Consider the following 14,962-nt stretch of genomic DNA (forward strand, 5'->3'; position numbering starts at 1 on the left):
ATGAGGGAAGACAAAGACAAGACAAACAAGCGCGAGCGCCAAAACTCGAAACGAGTGAAGGAAGCTACAAATCGGCGAGGGGGACGGTGACGTCGTCGAAGTAGTCATGGCCGGGTTTGTCCTGAGTTGGGGCTACGGAAGCCTGTGAGGCTGGGTTTTGGCCTTCTCCGGTGTGGTCCTGTGTGAGGTTGTTGGGATTGCTTGACGGGAGTTGTGCGGATATTTGTTGGCGGTCCTTGTTCTTGTCTCTGCCTCTGGCACCGATGACGGCGTACGGTAGAGCCGGGTCCTCGGGCGTTGCACACGCGTCGAGTTCTCTCCACATGTCAGCTCTGGGACCTAGGATGTGGTGAACATCGTTGGCGAACCGGGCGAGCAGATGGCCCACTTGGTCACTGTGTCGACTGACGTATTGCATAGAGACGCAGCCTGGTTTGCGCGCAAAGTCGAGATCGATACAGCTGCCAGCATAGCAAATCCGAAACGGATCGTGCGCATAAGCCGATCGCTCGAAGAGAAACGCTCCTTCTGCACACGCCAGACGCGAGCCGAACCCAGGTACAGCAGAACTTGTCAGTGTCAGCATGCATCCAAGCCTTAAATATCCCTTGTAGGTAACAGGCACAACGTACGGGAATCAGTAGCGTTTACCGCCGACGCTCGAAGCGTACCAGGGCGATTCTGGTCGACATAGATGCAGTAATTCGATGGCTCTTGGCACAGCTCGGCAAGGACTACGGGCGAGTAGACCGTCGGGTGTGCTGACGACTGTGGTTCCGAACGTCGTTCATTCTGCTGTGTTGCGACGCGGAACGGGTAGCAAGAGACACCCAGCGACAGAGCAAGGCAGAGAAACAAATGGCTCGGAGACACCATATCGACTCAACTACTACACAGCAACGCAGCTAAGCTTGCGGAAATTCCAGGTAGGAATCAGGAACGAGACGAAAATCAACCAAAGGGGAGTCAGAGAGGATGGTGTCAGTCAAGAGACTATCAAAGCTCGACTGCGCTTGAACCTCCGTAGGAGGCCATTCATTCATTCGTGAATGCACCTCGCACCAAAAGCTACTCGACCTCATCTAATTCATTTGATGGGGAGGGGTTGAGCCTCCCACTTGCTCATCACAGCTTGGACTGTTGTCAGGAGTCAGGCACAACTGCAACGGGTGGGTGTCGGTCTTGACTAAGCACGACGGTAGTGAGTATGGTTATGAAGTCGCTCGAAGCTCGATTTTCAGTGATGGTCACACATGCAAGCTAGCTGTTGTGACAACAGAAATTGATGTCCCGCTATACCCATACAATCACGAATACCAAGATGATCTTGGCGCTTGGCGTCTTGATAGCTGCTAGACCCACCCATGACCTTTGCACAGTTGGGTAAGAGTGTTCCGCGATCGTTTACATATAAAACCGTCGGTGCTCGTCAAGCCAAAAGGGAACCAGCATCCACCCATCCGTTCAAGTTGTACTCAGCTCAACCACCTACTCTTTCGATTCTAGTATGAAGTTCACCGCGTCGCTGATCGCTCTTGGCGCTCTGCTTGTTGGTGCGGCGTCCACCGAGGCTGCTGCAGTCGATCGCCCTGGTCCGTGGTCCGAAATTCACCACAAGAACTCGATCAAGCACTTCAAGGTGTTTGGCGTTCCCGCGGGAACCAACCTTCGTTCGGTGAGGCCGTTGTACTACAACTGCAGCATCAAGTTCCCCTCGGCGAAGGAATCCACTTACAAGTACTTCGCGGAGCACCCTGGAAACGAGTTCCAAATGCTGGGTCGTCACACTCTCGGCATCAACTGCCCCGACTGCACTGCTCAGGAGACGTACAACTTCTACTCGATCCAGTTGGCCAGATACTTCACTTGCGCCAATGCCGAGCACTGATGTGGTCAAAGTCGAGCATCACTCTTGTGCTGTTTTGGCCGAGCCAGCAAATGTGGAGTGGCGCTACAAAGACTTGCTCTTTCATGCTAGCTTGCTCGTACCTTTGTGATCCTCTCGCTGCTATTCCTGTTTTGAACTGATTTGCGTCTATTCATGTCGATTCACATCGAGAAAAGCATTCATAACTACCTTGTTCCTCCAGACCGAAAACAAGTGCTTTTGAAAGACAGAGTGCAAGATCGATTGTGTTTCACCAACCCGTCTCCGAGGGCGGTGGTTCGTACGATACTCTTTAACAATTGCCATCACGCGGCGGTCCGCATGCTTTCTGATCGCAATGTCTTGCCAAGTTTGTCACAAGGGGTGTGTGGGTCCTGATGCAAGCCATGTCACCATGTCAACTGAGATCATGCGGTGCAGCACCGACGGCCGACGTTCAGAGAGCTTTAACATGCAACGTGCTTGCGAATCGATTGGTGACACGAGACGATCCGACCACGCAACTCGAAAATAAAGTCTCAGCAGACCGAGTAGTGTGCAGCGGAGACTAGAGAAGCGAGTGTGTGGGTGTCAACCTTCAGGGACCTCGTCGTGGCGTTGGACGGGTGAGCCACCAAGACGTCAATAGACGCTAGAGTCAGTGGGTCAGAGATGAAAGCGGGTGCGTCCCACGGCGCCCACCAAATCCCGGCTCTCGGTGAGGCTTGTTGTACTCTTTGTCAACCGGAGGGAGCGTGCATCATTGCACAGGACCGGCTCTCTGGAAGTATTTGCGAGATTCACGATTCACGATTATCGCGTATATATACCTCGCGGCCTCCTAGCCAGTCGAGATTAAAAAAATCATCCGTCCACGCTCGATCCTTCGATATCCAACGCCTCCAGTCTTGCTCGATTGCTCGTCTCGATCAACTTTTTCTAACGACAATGAAGCTTACTACGTCGTTGCTCGCTCTTGGCGCTCTGCTTGTTGGTACAGCGTCCACCGAGGCTGCTGCAGTCGAGCGCCCTGGTCCGTGGTCCGAAATTCACCACAAGAACTCGATCAAGCACTTTAAGATGTTTGCCGCACCCTCCGGTTCCGACCTGCGCTCGCAGAAGCCCGTATACGACAAGTGCGACGTCAAGTTCCCCTCGAACAAGGACTACATGTACAAGTACTTTGCTGACTCGCACCTACTCGAGTTCCAGAAGCTGGGCCGTCACACGGTAGGAATCAACTGCCCCAGCTGCTCTCCCCAGGAAGCCGGCAACCTTTACCTCACCAAGTTCAACGTGTACTTTGAATGCCGTAGCCTCGACCAGCGCACTGGTTAGGCAATGTGGTTCTACTTGGGCATGTGAAAGAGGCAAGTCCGTGTAGTGTGCTACACGACTCGCTCGCTTACGCTACATAGCCTGGTCCACCGTTTCGCTGGCGTGGTCGTCTCCATTCCCATCGTCTTCTGTTCCCATAGTTGCGCTTTGGTGAGGTGCATCTTGGATGTCATATCCTCATCTCTATTGCCATGCCAAAACAGCGGGTTTCTGAAGTTGTTTCTAGCGTTGATCTGAGCGTATGTGGGCGAACACGTGTCGACATGGAGCGGATATCACGACTGATGCGAGTTTGTCGACGCACAAGTGACGAGTGACGAGTGACTAGTGCTGTCATGTATCGAGACGTTTGCTGGCTGCGACATGAGTTGATGCATGCCGAGCTGCAACAAGCATCGACAGCCAGAGGAGACACTGCACGCCATGCACGACTGGTGACTTATCACGAATCTCGCACATACGTCGTACATCGTGGGCTAAGCGTGCGCGAATCACGAATTCACGATTGTGAGGTTCCACGTTCGGCTTCGGCCTGACGTGCGAGCAGGCTTGAAAGTCGCCAGTGATGAGGGTGAGGTGAGTGGGTGGGTGTTGGTGTCTGTCATCGACTGCGAACTGGTGACTCTGTGACTTTGACGTATCGTGGAGTGGTGGATGCTTTGTGCTTCACTCAGCCACGCGCACACGCAGCCGAAAAGCGTGCAACTCGTACAATTGTGCCACTCGTGACTGCGCAACGTGCAATGCTATGTCAGCCAGCGCTTCAGGCACGCCCACACGAGACACCACGCACGAGAGGCTGGTGTGTTTTCTGAGATCATGGACATCGTCAAGCCACAAGATGTCGACTCGGCTCCAAGTGTCGCTACGCCTTTGGTGTCTGGACTGCTCATCATCGCACCACACAACAGGTATGGCGTCCCCGCCGCAATCCGAGCAACAGAGGGCGGTGTTGACTCTGCTCAAACGAGCATTCAATGACCACCGTCTGCCGATCCTGGCGCGTCTCGTGTCCGTTTGAGCTGTTGGTTGAACGGCCAATTCTACTGTCTCTTGCGCAAGACCAAGTGTTGATGGGCTCGTTTCTCGCTAACGAGCTTGTGACACACCACGAGGAATCGTCGGTTCGATGCGTATGCACGTTTGCAGCGACGAGCGGCTTGGTTTGCGTTCTCAAGCTCAAGCATGCTTGCCTACTTGCACGAACGACGTATGTGCGCTGTTGCTGCGCGACTACGCACTGGAGCTCTGGCACGCGTCTTGCAACCGCGAGATTGCGGAGAGGCTGATTCAGCTGATTTTGCGCGGCGCCATGGAGCGGAGCGTCACGGTGGATACGGCTACCACCGCTTGCACCGGTGTGGGGTCGATGCGACCACAGCCGTGGCGTCGATGAGCAGTACCGCCAAGCTCGCGATCTCGCGGTCGCAGCGACGACGATCCACCTCTGGTTCGGCCGAGACTCGCCGAAGCGGCGGCGCTGCGGATGCGCGCTGAGCTCGCAAAATCGGCTTCAAGCGCATGGTCAGACCTAGCTTCACGTCATCTGGATCGCTCAAACTACGCGTGATCGCTCGGCGCACGAACATGGCGGCTCGCGCACGTCAAGCCGTCGGTCGCCAGTTGGACAACTCTGTTATACAGGTCGGTGCAAGTCTCGGCTTACAGTGCATTTTCTCAATATCCGCCAAAGAGCAGACGGCTCGATCGCGCAAACCCGTCGACTACATTCACCAGACCATAGACGATCGTCGGTGGTCGAAAATGCAAGATCGCTTCGCCACGGTCCATCGCACCGCGTCGGAATCGTACTAGCATGAGTCGCATGCACAATCAGCAGCTGCTATCGTCTCTTGGCTCAGGTCGCGCAAGGTCCGTCATGGCGGTGGACGAAATCGGTCTTCTAGCTTGATATTGTCTACGGCAGCATCTGCATCAAGGTGTGATAATCACGCGCGCAAGCAAGGCAGCGTCAGCAAGTCGATTTCGGCCACAGCCCCAGTCACAATCGTACCGGCTTGTCGCTCTCAATCGCTTCATTAGCAGCATGCCTAGCTCCAAGACAGAACCGCGCTTCACTCGCACGTATCCCACCTCGAGCTACTACAATACCCCCTCTCGCCCATCCGCTGTATCCGCCTCGCCTAAACCCATCGTAGCCGCAAATCACATGATGAACAATTCCGCTTTCCTCAACGTACCACGTCACTAACCCACACCTCTCTGTCCTTTACCCTACCCTTCTTGAACACCCCTACGATGCTACCCAGATTGAACAAGGCGGCCAGTTCCAGGATCGAAGCCGCCACTGTGCGCATTTGATCATCTTCCATCGCTCTTGTGTCCTACCCTTGTTGTGTATCGTGTTGCATCACGCCACATACAAATATTAATTTCAAGCACGTCGTGCGTCTCGTGTATGAGACATGTGCTGGCAGACCCGCTCTTCAAACCGCGCACGCCAATCGTGAATGCACGACGACCTGTCCCAGACGTCAGTTTCCGACTCCCTCGCCTCCACCACAGTGTGAGTCACACGCCTTGCCAAGCTGTACCCCGCAACCGTCGTTTCAACTCCCCGGACACTGCACTCACAATCTTGCACCCCGCCCTCGGCCCGATCGACACCACTTGTCCTTCAGCCGCCTTCCGCCTGCCGCGTTGCGAGCACGCACACAGGCACGCACGCACGCACGCACGCACGCAAACACACGCACACAAACACAGCGCACACTCCACCAAATTGATGGGCAAGAGCATAAACACAAAAAGGATTGTCCATGAAATCAAGAACGAGCGAAACAAAGAATGAAAAAACAAACAAGCGAATTCTGAGGTGTGTGTGGATGATCGAATAATGCGCGCCCCCTCCCCTTCTACGACTCGGAGAGAACGTTTTCGATCTCGCTGTTAATGAAAGCTTTTTTGGATTCGATCGAGGTGGCGTACTTTTGCTCCAGCTTGGCTCGCAGCTGTTTCTTGGTGATCGTCGTCAGGTCCGACTCGGCGATCAAGCTTCGAATGTCAAGCTTGATCTGGCTGTCAGATGGCAGTCCGCCAGCAACAGCCTCTCGCGGAGGACTCTTACTGCCACCGCTGCCCGATAGGCCAGCTGCTTGCTGCTGCTGCTGTTGTTGTTGTTGTTGCTCCGCGGTCGCAAATCCGCCACCAAAGCCAAGCTGCGAGCCGCCATAGATCGACTGGGTGGCAGCCACCTGTTGAGGATAACCGTACATGCTGGCCGTCGTGTTGAAAGGCTGAGGCATGAACCCACTGCCACCAGTGGGCACACCGAAGCTCGAGCTTGGAGGCAGACCATACATCGACATGGCTTGTCCACCGTAGCCACCACCAATGCTATAAGTCGACTGACGAGCAGCGTCCTGTGGGAAGTATCCTGCTCCGGCGCCGATCTGCGATCCGCCGATCTGCGACCCGGGTCCAGGAGCGAACGCACCGAATTGCGATGGCGTGCCACCGTACGAAGGCGAGGGGCTGTGTCCGAAGCTTGCGTTGTGAGGCAGCATCGGCTGACCGTACAAGCTTGGCGCGTACTGCGATCCAGCGCGCGACCCGAGCGACTTATTCTCTGCACGAGCTGCTTCAATGATCGAGCCAATCGATCGCGCCGAGTTGCGCTCCCAAAGCTCGTTTTCATAGTCGGTCCACGTCTGCAACGGAATCTCGCTAGGGTCAAACGTACCCTCTTCGTGCAACACTACCTTCTGACCCTTTTCTCCCATGACCACGCGCGTGTTACCCCACGAGAAGTCGTCCATGTGCCAGAAAGAGTAGAGCGGAAGGAAGAGCGACCAGATTGGAATGCCGATGATGTAGACAATCATCCAGCCAATCATTTCAAACTTGCGGTTGAGCAAGAAGATGACAGCCTGACAACCATAGATCGCCGCCAGCATGATGATGGCAGTGAGCGGCACCGTACCGTTCGCCGTGGCCACCAGGACAATAAGGTAGACAATGTAGCACACTGTCACAGGTGCGATGATGGTCGACAGCAAATCGATAAACACAATGAATCGCATCGAGAAGAGGCAAAAACCGCAGAGACCAGGAGTGAAGATGAGCTCCACCAAGTTGTGCACGGTCGAGTTGATCCAACGTCGTCGCTGCGAAAGCAGCACCTTCCAGTCGTCTGGCGCAACAGTCCAAGCCTTGCAGTCACGAACAAAGATGGTTTTGTACTTGCCAAAGTGTTTGAGCACCAACGTCGTCAGGTAACGATCTTCACCCAGATGCAGCAAATTTTTGGTGTGAAGCGTGTCGACGCGGTTCTCGGCGTAGTCTTCCACAATCTGCGAAGCGATGAACAGTGGTCGGTGTGTGTCGGGAGTGCGGATGCGGAACATGGAGAAACAACCGGGCAGACAGGTGACGGATCCAAACAGACTCTCGAATGCCTTGGCCAGGTAGTGCGAAATGTAGTACTCGTAAACCTGAAGCATGGTGATGATGCTTGCCTTGGCGTTGGAGAGCGCCGTCTCACCACAAAGACCGATCACCTTTTTGTCACGGATAAAAGCCGAGATGAAGCGGTTGAGTGACATGGCCTCAACTTCGGTATCGGCATCGACCTGCAGAATGTACTCGTAGAAGCTCGGGTTGACACCAATGACGTTTTTGATCTGGTGGTAGATCTCGAGCTCCATTGGATTCATGGGCAGACCAAAGTGCACCTTGTTGAGGAAACGCATGAGGACCAGCTGAGAATCACGTTTACCACGATTGCCAGGTCGCGAACGCTCCGACGGCTTACCACACTTGACAACGACAATGTAAGGAACAACGTGACCGTGATGCTCGTAGAGGCCGCTGTAGATCTTAGCCATGTTATGCTGCTTGCTGCCTTCGCCGAGCGAAAGGAAGCTGAGCGCCTCGGGTTCCAAGTTTGGGTCCGCACCAAGGATGTCTAGCACGATTCGTGGCGTGGGACGGTCGTTTCCAGAACCGACAATCATGCCGTCGCAAATGATGAACAACAGCTTGCGCTTGTCGTCGTACTTGAGCGCCGCCAGCGAGTTGATCGTCTTGCGCATCGACTCCTCCCCCTCGGTGTAACAGGGTACCTGGCAAATGACAAACTTGTCGTGGTCCTCTGGCTTTCGAGCGCGTCCAAACTGGAGTGCAGCAAGGAACTTGAATCCGAGAATCGCCACCATGAAAAGCGAAAGGGCCAAGAGAATGTACTGCGCGAAACGACACTGTGGCGAGTTGCGGTGGTCGACCTTGCCAATAAAGTAGAGGTTTCGCAAACAGACCCGTTGACGATCGAGCACGACGGGGTCGAGCGGCAGGTTATCGAGCTGCTTAGTGATGTCCTTACCCGGGTTTTGGGCGATCAGGCTGATGATGGCGTCACTCATAAACTTGCGGTTGGTGTTGGCGGGAGCCTGAAAGCCGTCTGGGGCCCTCAGCACACCCTGATTGCCTTGCTTGATGTAATCAGACACGTCGTAGATGTCGCCGCGGTAAATAGCAACCGCTCGTCCTTCGGAAAGAATATCACGGATACCATCGGTTGTGTAACCCATGAAGCCAACGCGGTAGTTGGAGCGCAGCAGCCACATGCTCTCGTAGTACCAGTCCGGTCGCGCGTCGTCAATGTGGTAAGATCGGAAGTCGTGGTACTGAGCGTGCTTGTCGGTCGAGTTCTCGTTAGACAGCTGCACCCATGGGCTGACGTTGCCGTCAACGCCGTTGCAGAGTGCATTGACCTGAACGGGGAATATCGGAGTGGCATCCTCTCCGGCATAGGCCAGGATCGAGTTGGCAGGGACGACGGGTACGATCGTCTTGTGGCTGGCAACGAGGTTGCTGAGATCGAACACTTCACCGCGAATGGCGGTGAAGGAGGAGTCACCTTTGTGAGAGGCGAATTCGGTGGGACTGTAGACGTGCTGTTTGGGGCAGATGAGGTTTCCAAGGACGACAATCACAAAGACGGCACAAGCGCAGATGAACCAGATGATGAGGTTGATGGCAAGCTTCTCGCGCCATGCCATGCGGATATCGGGCCTCTTAAGAGAACGGAAGCGGCTAAGGATGAAGCTAGGAATCCAGAAGGTGATTGCCCAGGTTAAAGCGACCCACTTTCGACGAGTCGAGCTGACGCCAACCTCTTCGGCAACTTCACCGAGTGGCTCTTCGGTGAAGGCAGCGGTGCCGGCCTTTTCGTTGAGACCATTCTTGCCCATGTCGGCAAACATGTTACGAGAGGGAGCGTACGCTTCGGAGGCGACGAAGGAGGGAGCGCCGCTGAGGCCTCCCACAAAGCTATGTCGGGCAAGAGTGCCGGACATGCCCGAATACTGGCTCTTGACCTCTTCGAGATCATCCTCGTTACCGGCAGCGCCACGACCGACGAGCGGAAGGGCGACAGAAGAGCGCTCCTTGAACGGATCGCCGTAAGCGCCGACAAAGTCGTTGCTGCGGCTGCGGGTGTAGTCGTCGGCCAAGACGGCCACAGGTGAGAAAGGGTCCGATTCGCCGCGCGCTGCTGCATCGGCATCGAGCTGAGCACGTTTCTCGTTGTTCTTGACTTCCTCTGCATCGGCAGCGCGGAGCTCATCTTCGAGCTCGCGGAAAGCCGTATGCGAAAGGAACACCTTGACACGGCCTGAAACCGCCTCTTGGTCGGACCAAGACATGACCTGGCGTGCCGCCGAGAATTTCTGCTTGGCCTCGCCGGAGACTGCATCGCGCATCTGGACAGCCTGAAGCGAAGGAACGTCGGCGTATCGCTGACAGAACTCCTCGTAGGTCATGCTGACGCTGTACTCGTTGAGGAGTTTACGCGACATCTCGGAGAGACCGAGCGTAGTGATCTGCTGTTTGACTACGCGAGCCTCAAACTGATTGGGAAGCTGGTTGTCGTTGGGACGAAGGCAGAGCGTGAACCAGGTCTTGGTGTCTTCGAGCGTCTCTAACAAAAGATCAAGCGCGCCACGGAAGTCGCCGGCGACACATCGAACGGCGTTCTTCTTAGAAGTGGAGGCGTCGGCGGCATCGGCAGCGTCTTCGTCCGAGTCATCGTCATCCGCCTTCTTGATCGTGTTGGTGCGCTTGATAGTGTTGCCGCGGTTGGGTCGGCGTGTGGAGGGAGCGCGCATAGGCTTGACGGATTGCTGAGCTGCAACGATGGTCTGATCGTTCTTTGGATGCGATTGCGTCTTGAGTACCTTGGTGTTGAAGATGCCGCGGATAAAGGGGATGGTGGAGCCGGAAGACTGGGAGGAGTCGTTACGGAGCTTGCCAGATTCCTGTGGGTTGCCGCGAAGAAGCGAGACAAAGTCGGTGCTGACCACCTCGCTGTTCTTCTCCAGCAGGTTTTCGCTGGTATATGTGACGGCGCTGTTGTAGTGGCTGATGGTGAAGCTCGAAAAGCCGCTACGGTCGGCGGGACCGACCTTGAAGGAGGGATGGTTGCCCCATCGCTTGCCAAAGGCTTCGATCATGGTCTGATCGGTCTTCTTGGGCATCCTGCGCGCCTGGTCGTCCATGATGTGGATCAAGCCACCGGGCTGGTTGGTCATGAGACGCAACGTCTCTGCATTGTCAAAGTAAGGGACCTCGGGCGAGAGGTGGCTGATGCCCTCGTCGGCAAACTCGTCGCGCCGCTTTTCAAAGACGCTGCGAAGCATGAAGCGGTGAAGGTTCTCGCAGGCAAAGTTGACACAGAACTGATCGAGCGAGTTGCCTTTAGACAGGTTCTGGAAGCCGGGAAGATCGAGAAGGCCGATAAACGTGTCAAAGTCGTCACGACAGAGCTTTTCGTTGAGGCTCTCGTTGACCCAGGCAAAGAGGAGCGAGTAGAGGGATTTTGCGAGGTCGTCACGGTGGTCCGAAGCACCGTCGGCATCGAGGAGGATGGTGCAGACCTCGTTACGGATCATCTTTGTCTTGTATGTGAGCGCTTCCTCGAGTGACTTGGAGGAGATGCCGAGGTATTCGGCCACCTTGTCGAGCACTTCTGGATTGCGGATGGTGGCAGAGTCCTGAGTGCGTTGACGATCGTAGTGGAACTCGATGTTGCCGAGATGGAGAATGGCAGCGAGCACCTGACAAATGGAGGCAACGTTACGTTTGGAGAAGCCAACGTTCTTGAATGCAAGCTTGAGCCTGTCAAATTTGGCGGCATCTTGGGTGTCCATGTTGCGCGAGGCCTGGCCAAGGTAGCGGAAGGAGGCAGCGTCGTGAATGCCAAGGTATTGCTTTTCCTCATCCGAGGCACCGGCGACCATGTAGTGGAAAATGTGAAAGTTGCGCTCGCTGGACGCAGCGCTGACGACGCGGTTCTTTTCGAGGTAGTAGTCGAGCGTCTTTGCGCCAACGAGCTTGCCCGAGTCGGAAAACTGAAGTTCAGTGTACTTTCCGAAGCGAGAGGCATTGCTGTTTTCGAGGGTGCGCGAGTTTCCGAGAGCTTCGAGGATGTATTCTGCTGAGGGGATCTGTACGCCTAGCTTGGAGCCCTTTTTGCCGGGAGGAGCTACGCTGAGGTCGATAAGGGCTCTGAGGGCAAGACGACGAACTTCGCTCTTTCCGCTTGAGGTGTCTCCGGCCATGAGTAAGCTCTGATCTTGGCCGGTGCGTCGCATGTAAAAGTAAGCATTGCAGGCGTGGGCAAAGATGTGCGGGGGCAAGGTGGCTGCGCGAAGCTGCTTGTTGGTCTGGCGATAGTCGCTAGTGTATTCGCGCAAGGTGTCATCGCTGTTGCGGTTTCCAGACGAGGCGTACGGGTTGACCGAGACGAGGATGGAATCCGAGAGGGCGGTGTAGGGGAGTCCGGCGTAGAATCGATCGCGAAGGACGGAAAAGATGGTATCAGGAGTGATGTTGGTGAGCTGCGAGAGCTTGGCCACCTCGTCGAGAGCCGACATTATGGCGACTTTGCGTACCAGGTGCACAGCCACTCGTAGACGAGCCGCGGGCGCTGGTGAGGTGGGACAAAGGCTGAGCGAGGATGATGGGAAGAGGGAAGCCTATGGGGCTTGATGGAAGCTGAAGGAGGCTGCGTGGCAATGCGAGGCGATGCCAGACAATGAGCTTGGTGCGAAAGTCTAGGGGACCAACCACGACGAACGTGGCGCGATAGCACGGCGCGATGTGGACTATGCGTCTGTGGTGCTGTGCCGGCAAAGGATCGGGCTCGAATGGAGCAGAGTGGCAGATGGCGTCGACAGCGTTGGATGGTAGCTCGGAGTGATGAGAGTGGTGTGTTAGGAAGAGATGAAGGTGTATGTCAAGTGGGCGATTCGAGACGAGTCGAGACAAGACGATGTGATGCGATGCGATGCACACGCTGGGATGGGATACACGATTCCGGGGGGGATCGAGATGGGAGCAAAGGATCACAAATCACCAAGGAGGCGGAGAGCCGAGCGCGTGGCTGGAGAAGATGGTGAGCGAAGGAGGCGTAACCAGCGTAGGCGAGCAGGAATGAGGATGAGGATGAGGAAGCAAGCAAGCGAGCGAGTGAGCAGGCAAAGGCAACCCAAGCACAGCACAAGCACAAGCAAGCAAGGGCCTTTGTGCGTTTTGGCTGGCAGGCGGCAACTTTGAGAGGTTTTCAGGGGGACAGAATGCGCTCGAATCGTGAATTGTGATTTGTGATTTGTGATTTGAGAATTGTGAATTGTGAATTGTGAATCACACTCACTCGTGTCTCTCTGATGATCGTACGCCATTTCATTCTTCCAAAAGTAGAGCGGCACACACACACACAAAAAAAAGGTGAAATCATGAATGTGGTTGCACAGCACACACTCACAACTCGTGAACTTGGCAGCTTGAAGGGCAAAATCCTATCTAATTTCAATCGTGAATCTGTGAATGTGGGTGTGTACAGCTGGCCACGCTGGCGTAGACGTTGCTAAGTCAAGTCAACGTTCCTTTGGATTCACATTCACGATTTCGACCGCTAAAATTCACGACTCACTACTCTGCGTCGCACAGGGGTAAGCGGAGATCGGACCCTGGTGCTTTTTCAGAACGAACTCGTTTTGTGGATTCGTGATTCAAACTGAGCACAGCAGATGGAGCATTTAATAATATTCACCACGCACACGTCACGATCTGAGCGTCAAGTGTTGGATTCACTTTTTTTTGTTCTTTCTTTTTTCGCCTTTTTTCAGACCCCCTCTCTCTCTATCCTCGGCAAATCGATGAACAGAAAGGGATCCGTGGAATGCAAACCCAAAGCTGCTCTGTTGCTGCTGCTAGTCAAAAGCTTGGAGGGTTCGGTAGCGAACAAGCGAACAGCAAGGCGGGATGCGCGCTTTTCTCTGCCAGCGCACGTACAATAATTCGTGATTTCGCCAGTTTCCTTTGTGTCACACTCCGTGACTTGACTGGTGACTGACAGCGTGAAATGAGCGAATGAATCAGTCGAGGCGCTCTTGATCGCCGGAGTTCCTCGTTGTTCAGAGCAGCCAGATAACCAAGCTACACAAATTCTCGATTCTTGATTCTTGATTCTCGATTCTTTCGATTCTTGCGCGCTACAAGTGCCGCCCACGCCCGTCGGCTCGAAACGCGAATCGTGAATCTTGGCCAGAGCACATGGATAGATTCACGATTCACGTTGTCGATTCCGTTCCGTGTGCCCGCCGATTGACGATTGTCGCTCGCTTTCAGCTTGAAAGCGTCGAGTCTGCTGCTTTTGATGACGAGAGTAGTGCACCTTTCTCTTTCGTTAGTCAGGCTGACTTGGCTCGGATCGGAGAAACAAAGCCAATGTCGACCTTGCACGATGCTCGCTTGATGCTCGCTTGATGCTCGCTTGATCCTCAATTCACCATCCGTGATTCGTGTTGGGCTTCACGCTTGGCAAGCCAGAAAACACTCTCTGACTGAAAGTGGCGCGACCAAAACCAAACCCAAACCCATATACGCGCTCGTACGCTCATTATTTCAATTACGAATCAGCCACGGATTTCCCACGCCGGCCGCACACAGAGACCAGACACACACCCTACACCAACAAACTTTGCTCTTCAAGCCACGAGCCGAGTCACGACCGTAACTCACGAACTCCGTGCTTGCGGCTGACCCTGTTGTCTCCTTGAATGAGTCGAGGCCATGTTAGACTTGATATGAGCACTTCCACTCAAATTCATCGAGCCTTTTTGGAATCACGAATACACCACCTCGAATACTCGTGACTGATGCAATCGATTCACACACGCTCTGACAAGTGTGAGCATCTTTCTTCATTCATGCCGTCAGTAGCTACTACCTACCCCCTTCGCTACTTCTACTACTAGCCAGTGCTTTTGTAGAGCAAGCAGCATGTCGCTTCGAGCACAAATACTACGCCTTTCTTAAAGCAAAGTGCCTGATCAGAACCCATCTTTGAGCTTGAGACGGTTGGTAGCCTTGTCCATCACTGCTACCTTGCGTACTGCCGCACTCAATTGATCCTTGATGTGAGGCTCCGACTTGAGACGCTTCCTAAAGTGCTGCACCAGCTCACTCGTATTCGCAATCTTGCCGTCTCGGATAAGCTGAATGATTTCCGCCTCCACCGCGTTGGCAGCTAGACGCGGTGCACCAGGGCTTCCCGCACGTGAAGCCGGTTTCGAGCCCGGCGGTGATCCCGAAGGCGATCCAGCTCGAGAACCAGAACCAGTGCTGGCTGTCTTTACACGCTTGGCTTCGGGAAGACTGCTCGATCCAGCCGATCCAGCCGCCATAGCCGCCATGGAAGCACACATTACTGGACTGTCGGCTCTGCGTTTGAGT

General features: G+C 54.7%; 6 protein-coding genes across 6 annotated transcripts in view; 3 read left to right on the plus strand and 3 right to left on the minus strand.

Moving 5' to 3' along the window:
- Window positions 1-64: 64 nt before the first annotated feature.
- UMAG_03201 (uncharacterized protein) lies at window positions 65-876 on the minus strand (the record flags this gene model as incomplete). Its single annotated transcript, XM_011391338.1, has 2 exons — window positions 65-528; window positions 633-876. The coding sequence occupies 2 exons, from the start codon at window positions 874-876 to the stop codon at window positions 65-67; spliced, it is 708 nt and encodes a 235-aa protein (XP_011389640.1).
- Window positions 877-1,507: 631 nt separating this feature from the next.
- On the plus strand, window positions 1,508-1,888 carry UMAG_03202 (uncharacterized protein; the record flags this gene model as incomplete). Its single annotated transcript, XM_011391339.1, has 1 exon — window positions 1,508-1,888. The coding sequence occupies one exon, from the start codon at window positions 1,508-1,510 to the stop codon at window positions 1,886-1,888; it is 381 nt and encodes a 126-aa protein (XP_011389641.1).
- Window positions 1,889-2,815: 927 nt separating this feature from the next.
- Window positions 2,816-3,205, plus strand: UMAG_10403 (uncharacterized protein; the record flags this gene model as incomplete). Its single annotated transcript, XM_011391487.1, has 1 exon — window positions 2,816-3,205. The coding sequence occupies one exon, from the start codon at window positions 2,816-2,818 to the stop codon at window positions 3,203-3,205; it is 390 nt and encodes a 129-aa protein (XP_011389789.1).
- A 1,185-nt stretch (window positions 3,206-4,390) lies between these two features.
- UMAG_12214 (uncharacterized protein) lies at window positions 4,391-4,702 on the plus strand (the record flags this gene model as incomplete). Its single annotated transcript, XM_011391549.1, has 1 exon — window positions 4,391-4,702. The coding sequence occupies one exon, from the start codon at window positions 4,391-4,393 to the stop codon at window positions 4,700-4,702; it is 312 nt and encodes a 103-aa protein (XP_011389851.1).
- Window positions 4,703-6,081: 1,379 nt separating this feature from the next.
- Window positions 6,082-12,099, minus strand: UMAG_03204 (Chitin synthase 8; the record flags this gene model as incomplete). The annotated part of the gene is made up of 1 exon (XM_011391340.1): window positions 6,082-12,099. The coding sequence occupies one exon, from the start codon at window positions 12,097-12,099 to the stop codon at window positions 6,082-6,084; it is 6,018 nt and encodes a 2,005-aa protein (XP_011389642.1).
- A 2,460-nt stretch (window positions 12,100-14,559) lies between these two features.
- Window positions 14,560-14,962, minus strand: part of UMAG_15003 (transcription factor IIF subunit TFG1) — a gene marked incomplete at both ends in the record, with an annotated part of 2,399 nt that continues 1,996 nt past the window's right edge. Inside the window, one exon of the mRNA XM_011391563.1 lies at window positions 14,560-14,934. Within this exon, the coding sequence (XP_011389865.1) occupies window positions 14,560-14,934 (375 nt within the window). The remainder of the gene's footprint in view (window positions 14,935-14,962) is intronic.

This window comes from Mycosarcoma maydis, chromosome 8 (assembly GCF_000328475.2).
Source record: "Mycosarcoma maydis chromosome 8, whole genome shotgun sequence".
Taxonomy (NCBI): domain Eukaryota; kingdom Fungi; phylum Basidiomycota; class Ustilaginomycetes; order Ustilaginales; genus Mycosarcoma; species Mycosarcoma maydis.